The 17,699-nt window shown below is 34.9% G+C and overlaps 1 protein-coding gene across 26 annotated transcripts; it reads right to left on the reverse strand.

Annotated features, from left to right (window-relative positions):
- Positions 1–8,662: 8,662 nt before the first annotated feature.
- On the reverse strand, positions 8,663–13,090 carry LOC104698833 (ALBINO3-like protein 3, mitochondrial). 26 transcript variants are annotated; one of them, XR_015558932.1, is made up of 14 exons: positions 12,609–13,022; positions 12,340–12,446; positions 12,074–12,201; positions 11,714–11,785; positions 11,438–11,539; positions 11,264–11,320; positions 11,042–11,107; positions 10,547–10,594; positions 9,754–9,933; positions 9,612–9,667; positions 9,387–9,504; positions 9,208–9,227; positions 9,016–9,125; positions 8,663–8,941 (listed from the first exon to the last, which is right to left on the reverse strand). XR_015558932.1 is itself a non-coding variant. In XM_087452923.1 (14 exons), exons 1-14 carry the CDS (start codon positions 12,938–12,940, stop codon positions 8,779–8,781), a joined length of 1,626 nt encoding a protein of 541 aa, XP_087309049.1. In that variant the 5' UTR covers positions 12,941–13,090; the 3' UTR covers positions 8,663–8,778. The 26 variants fall into 26 exon arrangements, 13 of the variants coding, with proteins under 13 accessions (XP_087309049.1, XP_087309050.1, XP_087309058.1 ...); XR_015558933.1 differs by having other exon boundaries at positions 9,208–9,272; XR_015558934.1 differs by having other exon boundaries at positions 9,314–9,504.
- Positions 13,091–17,699: the final 4,609 nt, after the last annotated feature.

The following is a 17,699-nucleotide window of genomic DNA, read 5'->3' on the forward strand; positions in this document are numbered from 1 at the left end:
TTGGATCTGTAAGATAAGCCCGAAAAAACACAAAAAGCCTTGTAACCCTGTTACGGCCGTGTCAAGGTTTTGAAATATAGCCTCGGAAATAGTTTAGACCGGGACGGACGTGGTTGAGCTCAAACATATGCGGACTTTATGGGTTTCGGGTCAAGCCTAGCCAAGCTCAAACATATGTGAGCTTTACGGGTTTCGGGTCGGGCCGGGCCAGTCCTATTAAACCCCTACCTACAACCTACTCAATATTATAAGAAAGTTAGAAAGTTGTTAGATACTAATCGAACAATTTAAAGATGCTGAATTATATAGCTGTTGCGTGATTACTCAGTGACTATAATTAAGTAGAAATGATAAGATAATGTATTTAAGTTTTTGAAAATTTTAAAATATAAAGTTTTCAAGTTGAAGAAAGAATTCATTTTGTTTTTACTTCCAAAGTGAAATTTTCAGTTTTAAGAATTAGTGTTAAAAATTTAGAGTTTATGATTTAATTTTAGAGTTGTAATACTCTAACTTATATATCCCTTTTTGAACATCGATCTAACTCTATAAATCTAATTAATTATATATCAAAGTCCTTTATTCATAATATACGAACTCCAACTTTAAATTGATACATTTTATATGTTAAATTTGGATTTAATTATGGATTTCTAATTCAAAACTAATTGGTAATGAGTGGAAAAATTATAACTATATATATCACTTGATAACTTTTTCAATTACTGATGTGAGACTTATTACACTAACATCCCCTCTCCTCTGCTCCTTACGCTCAGCATGACCATCTAAAATGTAGACATATGTGAGAATAACATCCACAAGTTAACTTTACAATTGGTTAGCTCTCGTACCATATGTTAAATTAGGATTTAATTATAGTTTCAATTCAAAACAAATTGGCAATAATGAGAGAGAAGATATAACTTTTATATTATTTGATAATTTTTTCAACTATATCAATATTTGTAGAAAATATTACATTAATATAATATAGAGGCTATTGAAAAATATATTGTCGAAGATATTTCATATTTGACAGGAATGAACAGAAAACTTATTCGAGACAAAAAAAAAAAGTCAGTCAATTGTGCCACGAGGTTTTCGCGAACAAAACAAAATGTTGTAAGGAGTAGGAACCAAAAGCAAAGAAACAAAGAAGGGTGAGATAGATGTTAGTGGGGTCCTCTTATAATAGTTATCCAAGAGTGATTTAAATCGGGTGGAAAGATTTAATTAAGTTAACACGTGATCACTTAACAGTACTGATCAATGAAGAGAACAACTAAATGGTGTTGACAGGAAGAAAAAAAAAAAAAGGAAGGCTGCCAATAAGAAAAGTGCAAGTGTAAAAACATTCATATGCACGAATAGTAAACGTTAGGCTAATTGGTCCATTAGGTTCACACGAGCTCGTTACTTGTATCTTTCAATATCTAAATATTGGATGTCTTATTAAAATGCACGGTTATAACTAATTCTTATCGGTCTAGTTGTATATATTTTAGTCTATCAATAAATAAATAAATTTAGTCGTGTATATACATATATCGGTTGAAGAATTTGAGGGTTTCATTTTTCTGTAGGAAATCAATATTTTTTAAGCAGCTCCATGACTTTTCTAATAGTTTTTGTTTGAGGTGATTTATATTATGTTAGAAACATAAAAAAAAAAAAAAAATTATATATCAGTATGGGTGAATTAGGTGAATAACCTAAAAAAAAACTAATGAAGAATATAGCCACATATTTGAAATAATTAGAGAAGTTGGATTAAGGGTATAGTAAATTACCTTCAGCGGTGGTCTGGTAATTCTCCGGCGGTGGTCCAGCGATTCCCTGACAGTGGTCCGGCGATACTCCGGCGGTGGTTCGGCGATACTCCGGTGATGGCCTGGCGATACTCCGGCAGTGGTCCGGTGGTTCTCCGGTGGTGGTCCGGCGGTTCTCCGGCAGTGGTCTGGCGGTTCTCCACCGGTGGTCCGGAGGTCGTCGGAAGTGATGGCCGGTGGTCGACGGTGGTGGTGGCTAGAGGAAAACTAAACCCTAGAAGATTGTATATTGGGAATCCAAGTGGTGAGGGTGATAAAGAGGTGGAGGTGGTGGTGGTGGCAAGGAGGTAAAGGTGGTGGTGGTGATATTGAAGTAAAGATGGAAAAGTTATGGAATGACAAAATAGTATATATTGTAGTTTATACAAGGTATATTAGTTTTAATGGTTAGAGTAGTTAGTTCTTCAATTATAATTTTTTTGTTAGTCATACAATGCAGATTATATTTTGGGAACATAGCTATGTTTTGGGATCAGTTCAGCGCTGATCTAATTAATCTCAAATGTTATTTTTTTTTATTTTTAATTTTTTTTTTTTTGAGCAAAACTCAAATGCTATTTCATGAATTTGTTTTTCAAGTATCAGTCCCCACAAGACTCTTTCTTACTGAAAAAGATGTTATCATGGCACTCAATAAATTATATATGTCGTCCTAGACTTCTTCGATAAATAAATACTTAAATAGTCAAGTAGTCGTGATATGTATGGAATATGTCGCTTAGACCGTGCTTTAGCTAATGAAGATTGGCATTGTGTCTTCCCACATTCTAAGGTTGACTATTTAGAAATGATTGGTTCAGATCATTGTCCTATTTTAGCTACCTGTTTTAAAACGGATTTACGGAGATACCGTCATCTTCGGTTTGACAAACGTTGGTTGGATAGAGATGGATTAAAGGGAGCGGTGGAGTCAGCATGGAACCGTACCAAAAATTTTAGGATACCGGTATTTGTGGATAAAATAAAGAATTGTCGTAACTCGATTTCTTGGTGGCGTAAGAATAATGTTTTTACTGGACCAACCCTTATTTCCTCTTTGAAAGCAGCATTGCAAGAGGCAAAGATGGATGATTCGAGGTCGCAAGAGGAAATTCGGGATATAGAAAGGAAATTAAAGGAGGCGTATCGGGATGAGGAATTATACTGGCAATAGAAGAGTAGGAAATTCTGGTTACGGGTTGGCGATAAAAATACATAAAAATTTCACGCTTCCGCGAAACAACGGAGGGCAAGAAATAGGATTCTTGGCTTATTTGGTCCTGACGACACCTGGACTGAATCGGTTACTGGTATAGAGGATATAGCATCAAAATATTTTGCGGAACTTTTTAAGCGGTCTGATGTGAGGGGCGTTTCACAGATGGTCCAGGAAGTTCATCCATTAATCACAGAATGCATGAATAGGGCTTTGATAAGGGAGATCACAGAATCTGAAGTCCCCAGAGCTTTGTTTGCTATGCATCCCGAGAAAACTCCATGACCTAATGGACTGACAACTTTGTTTTTCCAAAGGTTTTGGCCTTCTCTAAAAGAAGATTTGGTGGCGTTGGTAAAAGATTTCTTTTGTACAAATCAGTTTGATCTGCGTTTCCTATGACACTGACTGTTTTTTCTTGGCGTAGATCCATATATCTACTGCCATATATAGTCGAAGAGACGACAACTATCCCAAAAAAAAACCATTACAATTTTCAATATAAAAATTTCAATAAATATTTAACAACACCGCTAGTTTTAATTATTGTAATAATGCCCATGGGTGATGGGTTGATCTGTTGTTACTCATGTGGATTTAACCCTTTTGACCGACGTCGACAGTGAACAAAATTACAAGTCAAAATTTTGAGTAATATACTCTTTCACCAATGTGCATCCCTCCCCGTAAGAAACATAAAGCTTCTCGATTCATAATGAAGGATATTTTTTTTTTTCCTAAGTGAAGGATATTTAATTTGGTAGATAGTTGTTGGTGTGGTCCTCTTAACAGTAATCCAAGAATGAACAAAAGACTAAGAAATTGGGTTGAAATTCAGTTTCAAAACATGCATGTCTTCAAATATTCATGTATAAGTAAAAGTGGTAAAGTGTTCAAACATTTACATGAAAAAGTAGTGAACAAATGACTAATTGTTCCAAGTGGTCAAACAGCTCATTAGCACTATAAACTAATTTGTGTCCACCTGATTGTGTCTATCGATTTTAATTAAAGTTTCATGCATGTTGCTAAATAACTTCATTATATTTATCTCTTAAGCAAGTCCTTTACTCAACGTGTAAATTATTTAATCTAGATGGGAAAAAGCCTATGTTAAACTGAATTTTTTCACCGTGTATTTTACGAACAAATAAACGAAAATTAACAATATGCTCGGCTGGATGGCAGCCGTATCGGTGATGTAGATAGGTTACACAAAATAATATCTCAGTTTATACAGATTAGTGTATGACGTTAAATATGTGAGGTTAGACAAAAAGAACACATAAAATAGTCATGCCTAAGTTTTGATTTCAATATTGCACAAAGACATTGGAAAAAATATTGATTTGTCATTGTCTTATCATAAGACTCTCAAATAAGACAACCGCAAAAAATTTCTCGGAAACTGTCTTGGCTTTTGATTCCGGAGACCTAAAAGGCGAAAAAGTCTTGTTTCTTTTGTCCACATCCTGGAAAATAACGACAACATCATCATATATTCTCTTGGTTTTTTTTTTGTGCAAAGCATTTTCTCTTGTTTTTTTTTGTGTCTACTCCTTGTTAAAAGACTTGTAGCTTGCTCAATCTCGTTTCTTTATGGATTATCTTATTTTCTATTATTTTGGAAAAAAACAAACTTCAACAATTTATTTTCTAAAAGAAAAAAATTTCTACCAACTGAATATTTATCACTAATATAGTTATAAGAGAAAATTCGTCCACTTGTCGTTTCATCAATCTGTAATATACTTAAATTCATATTTCTTAATTAAATTATAATTTTAAAATGAGATATTTCTTATTATACTTTTAAAATGACCTAGTTTGTTTATATATATTTTATACTTATTTAGCTTTTTTCCTAGTTTAATAAGACACATAATTTAGTAGTTTGTGATAAAAAGAAAATAAATTCCTTTTTTTAATATCACTATGAAGTATTTGTGTTAATTATTAATATGTCATATATATATGCTCCAAACTTAATTAACACTGGTAATACGTAATGGATGTTGTTAATAAAAATGCAAAGTCGGATTTATGTCTATGCAAAAACATGAAAGTTTTGGGTAAAAATGCATCTTCATGGGCTATGACACAATGAGCAAATACAAACATAAAGGAAACATCAAGCAATGTTCCATGAGAGCTATGACACAAGGACTAAGAAGCAATTGTAGGCATGTGGGATCATGGTTGCAGAATTGGACATTATCGAGGATCTCGAGAGATGACAAGTAGGTCACGGTCAAAGGACACAGTGCCGTTGATAGTAGATTCAGAGCCAAGGGACTAACTGAAAGAAGAAGCACCAGCAGAAGTACAGCCAAGGTATGGATTCGGGGGACGAAGTCCCGGAGGGTGATGGAGGTGGTGGTACATGTTTGCTCACTAATGCGGAACTTGAAGTAAACAGCTAGAATCATCGAGGGGTGGTTATTGGTTGAGAAGCTTCTCAGACCATAACCACAACCTCGACAATTTGAATTCAGGTCTAGAATACCATGAAACTTCAGGACCTTAGGAGCATGAGATTTTAGAGTTGAACCTAAAACCAGGATTCGCAGAGTATAAATGCAGAACCGTAACATAATAAGTGGATCCTCTCTGCCATGGAAATGTTGATCAAGAATTCCACACAAAGTTTGTAATCGGAAGAACATTGGTGAAGAGAAATCAGACCTGAGCTTTGAAGGAGATAATTGTTGCAGAGCAATGGGAACAACAGAGATTACCGGAGAAGAAGCTAAAAGCAGGTGCACAAAATAAAAGTAGTGTCGTAGCAAACCAGGTGGGTCCTCTCTGCCATGGAAATGGTGATCAAGAATTCCACACAGGATTTGCAGTCGACAGAACCCGGGGACAAAGAAAAATAGCCTGCGCTTCAGGAAGGGGTATGAATGTAGGGAATTAAAGCAAACGTGGTAATTCCAGATATGGGGGCCAACGGACAATGTCGTAAGTTGAGCAGTCGCCATAGTTCTAATATACTCATTGTACATCCAAGACACACTAGCTAACTGGGTTCTCTGATGCAGTCTTCGAACATCGAGTATGACCAAACAAGCTAATAACAGTCTATAGGATAACAGGGAGTTTGATAGATAGAACCTCGTCCTTTGAGGATTTGGCAAAACCATTGGGTCTACCAAACTCTCGAGGTGACACGTCTGGGAGATGAGAGTCCAAAATCGGGGGCAAGACGCAGCTCTGGGAGATACTCCGTAAAGCAACCACTCAAACGAAAGATCGGATGATGTAGCTGAAAGGGGTTCTTTGAAACCTTTGACGGTAGGCCTGGGCGAGAAAAGTTGAGAATGGGGTTCGCCGGACACCACATCTTTCGATATAAGAGCAGAGGCAGGTCTTCATCGTCTGGATCTAGGATGTTGGTCGGGGATTGCAAAAGATTCATAAGAGGAAAATAAAAGGGGAAAAAAGATTTGAAAGAGGAAAAAAGGGAGAGCAGGAAGCAGCAAAGAATCGACGAAAGTGAGAGCACCCGACACCAGCGAGCCGGAGACCTACCGGCGTCGGAGAGAGATAGTGGTCGTGGCGCCTCGATAATAGTGTTTCAGACAGAAATATTAGGGCAAACGGTAAGAATTAAAGAGTACTATCTCCTAAATAACTATTTATAACTTATTATGTTATTTATCTTTTCTAAGGAACTATCTTCTCTACATAACAAAAAACAAATTTGTTTGAAAAGAAAAAAGAAAAGAGAATACGTCTTGGTCGTGAGCTTAAGACCATTTCACAATTTAGTACATAGTGAGTGTACGGATCAACTAGTGAAAATAGAAGTCGGAAATGATATGGAAGGATTTGATAAAGATATTTTAACATTTTGGTTAAAGCAATAAATTTTGGACAATATTAGTAACTATCCTGAAATTCAAAAGAACTTAAAAAAAATACCATTGTGTCAGAAAATTTAGGTAACTATCAGGTCCAACTTAGTACATATGCTGGGGTGCAACAGCACAGGGTCCAAAGGTCCAAAAAAAAGTTTACATGTTATTTTTTTTATATAAAATAATATAGATATATTTGGGTGTATTTTATAAATTAGCATTGGGTCCACCTAAACTTTGAGCGGGGCGTGATAAATTTCTTTTTTTTCTGTCAACAACAGAATCAGCTCAAACGAGTCAATTTTGAGCCGGGCCTGGTAACTATAGAAGGGAAAACTCAAAACTGTTTTTAAACAAACAACAAAAATATAACAATGTATTGCTATTGGTGGAAAAACATATCAGTTAATAAAAATATTATTATATACTAAAAGAAAAAGCATATTATTTATAAAAACAATGTGTTTTAATATTAAAAGTCGTGTTTTCAAAAGAAATCACATGTAATCTAATCTTAATAAATAACGTGTAATTTAAGAAAATAATTTATCAAAATATTATGTTATCACGTGTAATTTGTTAAAGTAGTATGTTACAAAACAAAATGTCATGAATTAAATAAAAAAAACACTACGACGGAGATTCCAACAGAAATTAAAATCCAAAGAGATAAAGTGAGATATCTTATGCAATTTGAAGGAGAGAAACCGAAAAGAAGAAATAAACATTAAAAGTAAAAATTAATGTTGTTTGATGTGTTTATAACAGAATAAATAATGATATCTCATGGTGAGAATGGAGATGTAGGAAGAGAGAGAAACGGAAGAATACAGAGGGAGAATAAGACAAATCTTGGTAATTTTATTAACCTTATGACAAAAGCACTGTAGACAAATGATACTTTCTTAATTATTTTCTATTTTTATGCTATTTACTGCATATTTTCATAAATTTTCCTCTCTTGGATAAGAAATAAATTATTAAAACATATCCCGATATAATAAAACAAAAGTACATAACTTTTTTTTATAGACTATATAATTTTTATAAGGTGGTTACAAAATAGGTTATAGATTAAATATAAGTTGGTTACAAAAAAATATTATAGATTGTTTGGTCAATCTGTGGGCTATATGAATACACTTAAAAATATCTTAAAAAAAATATTTTAAAGAGAATATTCCAATGGTTTATACAAATTCCTAAATAAAATCTTTAGTATTCAATTTCCATGTATTGTTACAAAATATATATTGTTAGGCATAAAAATATATTCTTAAGCGTAAAAAGCAATAAAACCTTGACAATTTATCACACTTAATCGTGATTTCTGAGATCTTATTATGCATGAAAATAAAATTTTACCTAAGCAAGAGTCATATTAAAACAAATTCACCAAACATGTTCAAAAATTAACCATATATAACCATTTCTTATATATAAAATTACAAAATTAACAATATATAACTTACAAAATATATGTTTTTTTAAGCATATGATTTTATTACATATTTTTTATCCAAAAAACTTTAAAAAACAATTATATAAATTATCTTCTATTATAAAATTATAATATAAGTAAAAGGAATTTCAATCTGTGTTCTAGCACGGATCCTAATCTAGCACGGATCCTAATCTAGTATAAATAATATAACCTTAATGTGGGGATCAAGCCATGTAATAATGTGAAAATAAATATGTACTTGCTCTTATTTTTTACTGTATAATAATATTAGTACACTGTAATACACATACTGATTTTGAATAGAATAGAAGATAATAAGCTATCCATATTCTTATTTATCTATAAAAAAAAATCGATTTTAATGGTCCAACTCCCAAAATAAAATCAGTAAAGTTTAAGGAAAGAAAACAACAGAAACAAAAAAAATTATGAAGTTTTGTGGGTAGAATTAGATGAAGAAGAAGTGGGAATGGTATCGGTATCATCTTCTTCGCATTGTTTCAGCAATTCACTGAAGGATGGATCATAAGCCACCACTCTTCTCAAATACTTTGCAGCTTCATCTCTCCTTCCTTCGTTAAATATAGCACTGAACACACAAAATGGTCAACACATTACACAAGACCTAACGCTTGAGACTAATTTACTTGTTAATCTTTCTACCTTGAGTAGAGAACCAATGCGTCCAAGTAATGAGCTTTGCTCTTGGGATCTTCAGGCTCTTCCATGTTTGCTACTCTTTCAAGGTGTGTGATTCCTTCTGATGTCTTTCCCTAAACCAAGAGCGAATAATTCTTTTGAGTATTAACGTGTCCAAAAAGATAGGTGAAACCATAAATTGTGTCAATAATGCACCTGTCGAATATTGGATACACCTGCCCATTGAGATGCAACAATTAAAAGATCAACTTCTGCAAGTTCTGTTGGACAAGCATCAAGAAGCTGAGAGGATCATAATTACCTCCGATTAATATGGTTATAGGTTTCTTATTAGATGTCATAAAAAATAAGATCAAAGAACATCGTCATCTCACCATTGAAGCAGCCTCCTCTAAGTATTTTGCAGCTTCAGCGAACTGGTCTTTCTGATATAAAGCCTGGCCAAGAATAACCATAGCTTGAAGATATTCAGGATCCTTTTCTAATGCCAATCTGAATGAAAAAAAACACAACTTAAATAACTGGAACAGCCACATCGACTAATACGGATCCAAGGATATGCTTTTTCCGATGAGAAGAAATCCTAGCTACATAGTTACCTTAATAGCGGAATTGATTTTTCTTTGTGCCCTCCTGACAAGTATTTGGCAGAAAGCTGGTAAGGAAAGCTGTTAACATTAGTAAAAAAGATGTGGAAGATTAAATACTGTAAAAACATCCCGATCCATCACATCGACTTACAGCAACCAACTCTTTAGGGGTTAAATTATGCACTGAGATCATGCGTCCTTTCGAGGATGAATCAGAGAGTTGCGGTTCATTAATGTTTGTCAATATAGGATTCCCAGCCTCTTTCTGAAGAGTGTCGTTTCCTTGTAGACCCAACTTAGCACTTACAACAGGATGGTTGAGGATTGATTGCTACAAAGCCAATGCACAATATGAGAGGACCTAAGGGTACTTACATCTCTAATGTAAAAGGGAAGGTAGAGTTGTTGTGAACAGAGATACAGACCATGAAAAACTGAGATAAAGTTGGATTATTTTGCTCATTGGTGCTGGATTCAAGAGCTGAGGAATTTCATCTTATGTATTGTAAACTCGTCTACCCATAACCAGCATAAAGACCAATCTCCCTAGAAAAGTTACTAACTTTTAACTAATTACTACAGAGTTATCAGTAACTTAGGGCTAACGTCTACGATAAGCTTCGGATCCTCAAGTTAAACACCCGCATCATCAATGCCTGACTCAGATGCTGAGTAGCACTTGCCACTATATAATGGAGTTTTTAGTTTAGACGAATTCAAGATTACAAACCTTAAATAATGTTTGGATTTGCCCAATTTTTCACAAAATTCTATATCTATTTAGTTTGGCTATGATCTCAAGTTTTGCCTGAATTCGTGACTCTCATTTTTTGGTCTAGAGAATGCTTGTCCCAATTGATACCGCATCATACAAACCATAAATTTCACACCATCAAAAGGCAAACACCATTAGTAGATCTTAGACTGCAATCTTAAGGACAAACCTGAGCTATGCTGAATGACAAATTGGTAGCCCAGTAGAGCAGACTTCCCTGAGAAAATTATGAAAAAAAAAAGAGAAGAAATGAAACTTTTGAACAGGTAGCAATGTAAAATAGAGTATTCCCAACAGAACGAATGGAATGAAAATGCTGTTCCAGGGAGTACTAGTAAACTGATAGCAGTTGCTCTTAACAAAACTCAGCCAAGACACTAGGTTTACAATGGAACAACACATACTCTTAAAAAAGGAAAAGGTCTAGTTTGAATGGCATAGTTTCAAGATTAGTCGCCAATACAGGTTTTAAAAAGGGAATATACGTCAAGTAAATCCGAGTTTTGTGTCCAAAGAAAACTTAGTTGAATGACCTTACGCTGAAACAGTATCAGTCACGATAATGGAAAAGACTATCTGGCTAGAACCTCTTTTTGTACTAACATAACCGGAAACAAGAATATGTGAGCTTCAGAAGGGGGTATATGATGAGAGATTAATCTACCTGAGGCATTTGGAATGAAAGGAAATAAAGACCAACTGTCAAAAGATTCAGAAATGTCTTGTAAGCCTGCAGAAGAATACATAAACAACCATCAATTGTTAGGTAACATGCATAAAGAAAATTTGAGATATTTCCTCTTTCAGTAGAATCTGGTAGTTTTACTTGATGCCAGGCAGTTCAACTTCCTGTTATCAAACTGCACAACGAAGTTGAAAAACTCACTTTTGCCAATTCAGCGAATTTATCAACTTTGTGAACTGAAGATGCTGTAAAAGTTATCTGCAGAAAAATGTATATATATTTCAAACAAGCAGAAAATAACAGGAAGTATAGTTCAGTAGAAATTATCCTAGTTGATGTAATGAGGAATGCAATAAGAGAAACAACAGTATATACCTGCGTGTTTGTGTAATGCAAACCAGCAATTAAAAAGGGGAAGAGTGGACCATAAAGACCATTGGGAATTTCAGTCAAATCTTGAAACCATAAAGCTCCACCCTGCAACCAATGGAACAAGGGATTCTATCAAAAGGAGAGTGAGGCAGAAGACATTTTCCAGAACATAGGCTTAATTACGATAGAAGGCCAGATATACAAGAAAATAATAGTCCTTCAATATATCATTTCAAAATATGCTTATAAGTGATCCCAATATACTGGCTGGTGACTTACCGAATCAAATCCAGGATGATCAGCAAGTGACATTCTTCTTATGCTAGTTATCCACAAGAAAAAACATGAAATCTGCAGAAGAGAATATGAAAGGAGTAAGCCTACAATTCTTGCCACTCAAAGAACTATATCTCATGTCATTCGATACAATATATTTACACCAAGAATGTTACATAAGTGGTAATAACTAAAAGACGCAGTAATAACACAAAACTAGCCATCTAAGCTCCATAAATATGGTCTCATTGATTCACTCATGGAAGAGTCAACAGGGCTACGAAATTCAAATTTTCTACAGAACTATGAGCGGCATGGAATATCAGATTACTTATAGTTCCTCAAGAAGATATGAAGTATCACCTGGATAGATAAATAAGCAGGAACCCACAAAAACGAAGGGCACCCGATAGCTTTTCTTTCCTTCCGGAAAAGCTTAAACTGATCAATAACACTCCTTCCTGAACCCTGTGGAGGCCAGAAAGGCGGTACTACGAAAGTACCACTATCAAATCATTATACAATGCTTTCACAACAACTTATGTTGAGTTCTGCATTAGCAATATCAATCCCACATAAAATTCAGAATCTGAAAAAAAAAAAAAAAAAAAGGGCCACAAGATACTCACACTTAGGTAAAAACTGTGAAATCCGTTTAGTTTGCTTGCGCTGCAGAATCAGTACAGGAAGCAAAGCCGTTCTGAAAGCCACAGTAGACGAAGCAATCACTACCCACCTGACCAATTCATCTGAGGCAAATTAACAAAACTAATAAATTTCGCAAAACCCTCAAAAAGACACAAAACTAGGAATCTTGATTTGTCAATTGCGAGGTGAAAGCTCAAAACTTTCCATCAATCTGAACTGAAATAAGCAGATAACTATGTATTGTTATTACCAAGGCAATCCAGTAAGGTCATGGTAAGAATCAAGCAACGAGATCGCAGGTCGAGTCAAGTAATCATAGTTTGACACACCAGCTCCGATCAAATCTTGGCTTAAATCGCCCAACTCTAACCCATGACCATTGCTTCCAAATCCATCGATTGAAACGTCTCTGAGTCGAGTCAGCTCAGAGTCCATGTCCGAGGGAGTGGAAAAGAATCGGGTTTGGAGAAGACCGAGAGGGATTGACGGATGTGCCGGAGCGGGGACATGGTGAGGAGAGAGAGAGGAGTAAGTGTGACGAGATCGGCGGAGGTGAGAGAGTAAAACCCTACGAAATGCCATTTACGGTGAAGAAGACTGTTACGGTTCCTTCTTTGATATATGAAAAGGTAACTGTTTATATGTTAATTGATATGAGATAGACATTTTTTTCTCATAAATGTTTCCATTTTATTTTATTCATAACAAGTGTTGCCAAATGAAATAAACATTCTAGCAAAAAAAAATTAAAATAAATTATGTAAAAATTATTTATTTGAAATTTATTAAAATAATATTATTTTTCTCTTATTTTTTTCATCACAAAAGTTACCAGTCGATTGGCCAAATTAAGAGAAAAGAGTTTATAAAATAAAATTAGGGAACATATAATAAAAATTCTATAAATTAATTTTTGATAAATTAATAATTTTTCTGATCTTTAATTGGACATATATAGTTTTGAATACAATTCGATAATAAAATATAATAATAACTTTTTGAGTATGACTAGCTAAATTTAAAAAGCTTTTACTTTATAAGTCTATGTTGTATAAAAAATGACTAAACAAGGATTCTTAAATTGAAGTTTTGGAGTGAAACTGACAAAAAAATAGAATATAACAAAGAGAAATACTCTAAAATAGCACTAATAGAAGTTTTATGGACAATTATAACACACATTCCATAAATTTCCGAAAATAGCACTATTTAACACATTAAATATTTAAAATTAATTTTTAGAATTTTGTTTTTTAGGTTTGGGTTCTCAATATCACATTTATGATATAGTTTTGAGGGGAAAGGCTTAGTGTTTTGAATTTAGAATTTAATTTTAAAAGATTAATTAGTGATATATTTGGAATTTTAGAGATGTTGTGCTAGTTTTCGAAAAAAACTTTTTTTGGTGCTATTTTTGAGAATCTCCCTATAGTAAATCTATACTTTTAAAGTTGGCTAACTCTCTTCCTCAGCTTGACACGTTAGCACTCGAGAGAGAGTGACACGTGTACTCTTCCTTCCGCCAAAAGAAAGAAAAAGAAATCTGGGCCTAATTCTAATGCAGTCCATTAGCGTCAAACCACTCGCAGCCCAGCTATACAACATTAAATACAAAAAAAAAAAAGCAAACTGTCGGTTCAGTTTTTTTGAAAAAATCTCAAATTCTCGATCTCCTCCTCGTCTTCTTCGCCATGAACCCTTGCTCCGACTGTGCTTCATCAATCATGCTTCATTTATTCTTCTTTGTTCCACCATAATCCAAGTGATTACTTAAAAAAAATGGGTTATATCAGCGTGTTCTTTTTTTTTCTAGGTATGTTCTATAATTCTGTGAAACCATATATGAGTGTTGTTATTTTGTTTCCGTCGCCGCTGTTTCAACCACCCTCCGCTCTGCCGTTGTCTCAGGCGTACTCCCTTCTCTTACCTCTATCGATCTCTCTGTGAGTTTCCGAATCACTGAAAATTGTTGAGATTGTCTTTCTCCGGAAAAGAGATTTGATTTGTTCGAAATCTGTTATTAGGTTGTATATCGTGACGAGGAGACTCTGAATCACGATGTCGTAACCAAACGAGCAGGTTTGATCTAGGAGTCTCTACTAAAGCGCCTGACCAGTACAATACCCACAACATGGTCGGGATCCTACGCTCCTTTGACCACCGTCTCTCGTCTCTTGTAATAGTCATGCGTCCCACCCAGGTCCCTTTCTTCATCTGTCTGTTTTTGGATTTAAGGCACTTTTAAAAATGTATGTTGACATTTCAGCTCGGAATTTCGGATCTCTGATTTGGAATTTTGGCCTCTTTTTTTGGTTTTCTGTGTGTGATTATTCTGTTTGTCTAGCTAAGAACACATCCTATAAGGAGAGCTGACGAGAATATTGACAGGACATTAAAAGCAGCTGAGGTTATATTGGATCAATATGATCTCAGTAAAAAGGTATGGTCTTTTCACTTACACTCTTCCTTATAAACGCTCCTCCTTTTATTTGTTTGTCTTTCAAGTAATCATTACTTTCCCCTGGCTCTATTAAGACTTCTTTGATGGTTAACATTTCTTTCTCGACTGCAACATTTGTTGGAGAATGCATCATTTAATCATAAAGATCAAATTTCACTTTCTTATGCAGTGAACCCTTACTTCTCCTGTTAGGAGTCTATCTGATTAGGCCACTTATCTCTATGTATGATAATCCATAGTTAAGATATCCATAGTTAATTCCTTTGCTTACATCTCATGAACAGCTATATGGGACACAATGTTGCGTATTGGTATTTGTTTTATTGAGACTTGTTGGGAGGATTGTAATGTATACTTCCTAAATGCTAATGTGTCTCTCTATGCAGGACACAAGCACCAGTTCTATTGTTGCCCGTAGCATTCCTCCTTATGATGCCTCTGCAACTACTCCTCCTAAAGCTTATCCTTTAGAGAATATCATCGATGAGGATTAACGGGAAGCTTTTCAAGATATTTACCTCCTTCTCCAACAGGAATCCATAGCAGCAGCAGTCATCAGTGCTTACCCTGTATTTTTCCGCAGCAGATTGCACAACTTGCGAAATCTCGAGGTAACACTTGATTCCTTTTTACAATATACATTGGTCATTGATGTGCGTGGTTTTTGTCACTTCAAATCTTTTACCTTAAAAGACCACACAACTGCTGCAAGTGCACAGCTAATCGGTAGTAGTATTTAAGGATCGATCCCACAGAGAGAGAGTTGTTGTTTAGAGAATCCGTCGGAAGAGATGTAAGGCTAGGACTCAATAAAAATAGAGTTTTGGTTGTCACGGTCGTAGTAAGCAATAAACCTAAATAAAAATCAAGTATAAATAAATAAAACAAGCGTTGGACATCAAGGAAAATCGCAGGGGTTCAATGATCTATCTATCTAGGAAAGTTTAGGATCAGTTTGTTTATCTAAAACTCAGACTACGAAACACGAATGAACCGTTAACTTATAGTTCACAAGTTAACCATCTAAGATCACTATACTCCGAGACTCAACTGTCGCAGGCAACGACGCATAGATCAAAGCATTTTAAGCAGGTTTGATTCTAATCCATGAGATTCCATAGGTAAGGGGTATGTGCTTCCTATGACTCCTCTCACATCTAAGTTAGCTCAAGCACACATGCAAGCTTTTGGCAAAGCACACACACTTAAGATCATAGTTAGTTCATGAGGCTAACTTAAAGCATTAAGCAAAGACTTAGAATTAAAGCATAGAATAAACTAGAATATAAATCTAACAAACCCTAAAAATTGCCACCTAAACTAAGATCATCTCCCCGTTTGATTTTCCTTTTAAACCCAACTAGAAAACTACTCTAGCATGTTTAAGGGAATCATCACAGCAAGGTTTAATAAACTCATAAACATAAAAGAATAAATAGAGAAAAGGGTTTAGATATTACTTCAATGATTGTCAAACAAAGTTGTAGGGTCTTCTTCCTTTAGAAAACTAGAACAAAAGATGGAACAAATAAAGAGAAAGAGTTTGGTGAACTTCAAGGCTTCAAGGAGAGGGACGAGAGAGAGCTGCTGTTGTGGCTGTTCTTCTGGTCGTGATCTCTTTGGAGGCAGGTGAAGGCACACTCTGATACTTTTTCGGCACACTTCAAACCCTAGGGCGTAGAAGAGTATTTATAGGGTTTTGTCTAGGTTTAGGGTTTTGTAAGGGTAGAAACGTCTTCTCTTGTTAAGTGCATGGCAAGGGGCGGCGTAGGAATGTTCTAGAACGTGGTGAAGACTTGGACTGGGCCGCCGTGGTGGTCGCTGGTCATGCCTTCAATAAAGAGCCCATTGGCTGAATGGTTCTCCTTATGTCGGTTTGTAACACTTCTCGGTAAATCGGGCATAACTTCCTGATGAAAGAACGGATTGACTTGATTCCACCTTGAGGTGAAAGATGACTCTCTCAGCTTTCCATATACACCAAGTACGTCGAAATTTGAGTTGTATAAGTTCTTAAAAAGTTGCCCGTACTGTAAAGCTCTGAATATGTCGTGAAACGTATTTTCCTTGTCTTTTGGTTTTTTTTGCTATAAAACCTGTAAAACTTTCTTGAAACCTAAAATACTTGATAATAGACATTAAAACATTAAAATCATACTAAACTCCTCCTAAATGCATACTAAAACTATAGCTAAAATGGGTAAAATAATGATGTTATCAGTCATCTTGTTGACTTCCACCACTTGCTCTCTTTGTCTCCTATGGTTGTCTAAAGTTGTTTCATATTTTAAAGTTTTCGATTTTGTAAAGTTGCTTTTTTTTTTTAAGTAAAGTCCCACAAACGTATTTGTTTTTTTTTTGCACTTGTTGGAGCAATGTTCTTTAGGGAATTCCTGGGAAAGATGGTCGGTTCTTTTCTATCATTAAACATTCAAACCTTCATCTGTTACTTCAACAAGGTAATCCCCTTCCTTAATATCTTTTCTCATATGAATCCGAAAAAATCTAGAAATAAATTTTCCTTTAAGTGGTGCTGTAATGGGTGTGGTTGGTTTTTTTAATCTGATGTTTTTGAAAAATTGGTATCCTTATTTGTCACTGGCCTTCTCGTCAATAATTAGTGTTCATTACATAATTATTTCATTTTAAATAAAACTTCCTCTTATAAAAAACCATCCTTGGGCCTTACAAAAATCCAGCCTTTGAACGTTAAACCAGTCTCAGCCCACATGGTTTAACTAAGAATTTTTCCTTTCTGCTCACTTCTGCTCCTCAAAACGTCTGCGAAAGAATTTTGTAACTGTCGAGAGACCTATGTTGCGGCCTTAAATTTAACCTAAATTGTGTCATTAACTGTTCTGCCAAAACGGCCACTCACCA

The sequence above is a fragment of the Camelina sativa genome, chromosome 6 (genome assembly GCF_030686135.1).
Source record: "Camelina sativa cultivar CO46 ecotype springtype chromosome 6, ASM3068613v1".
Lineage (NCBI taxonomy): Eukaryota > Viridiplantae > Streptophyta > Magnoliopsida > Brassicales > Brassicaceae > Camelina > Camelina sativa.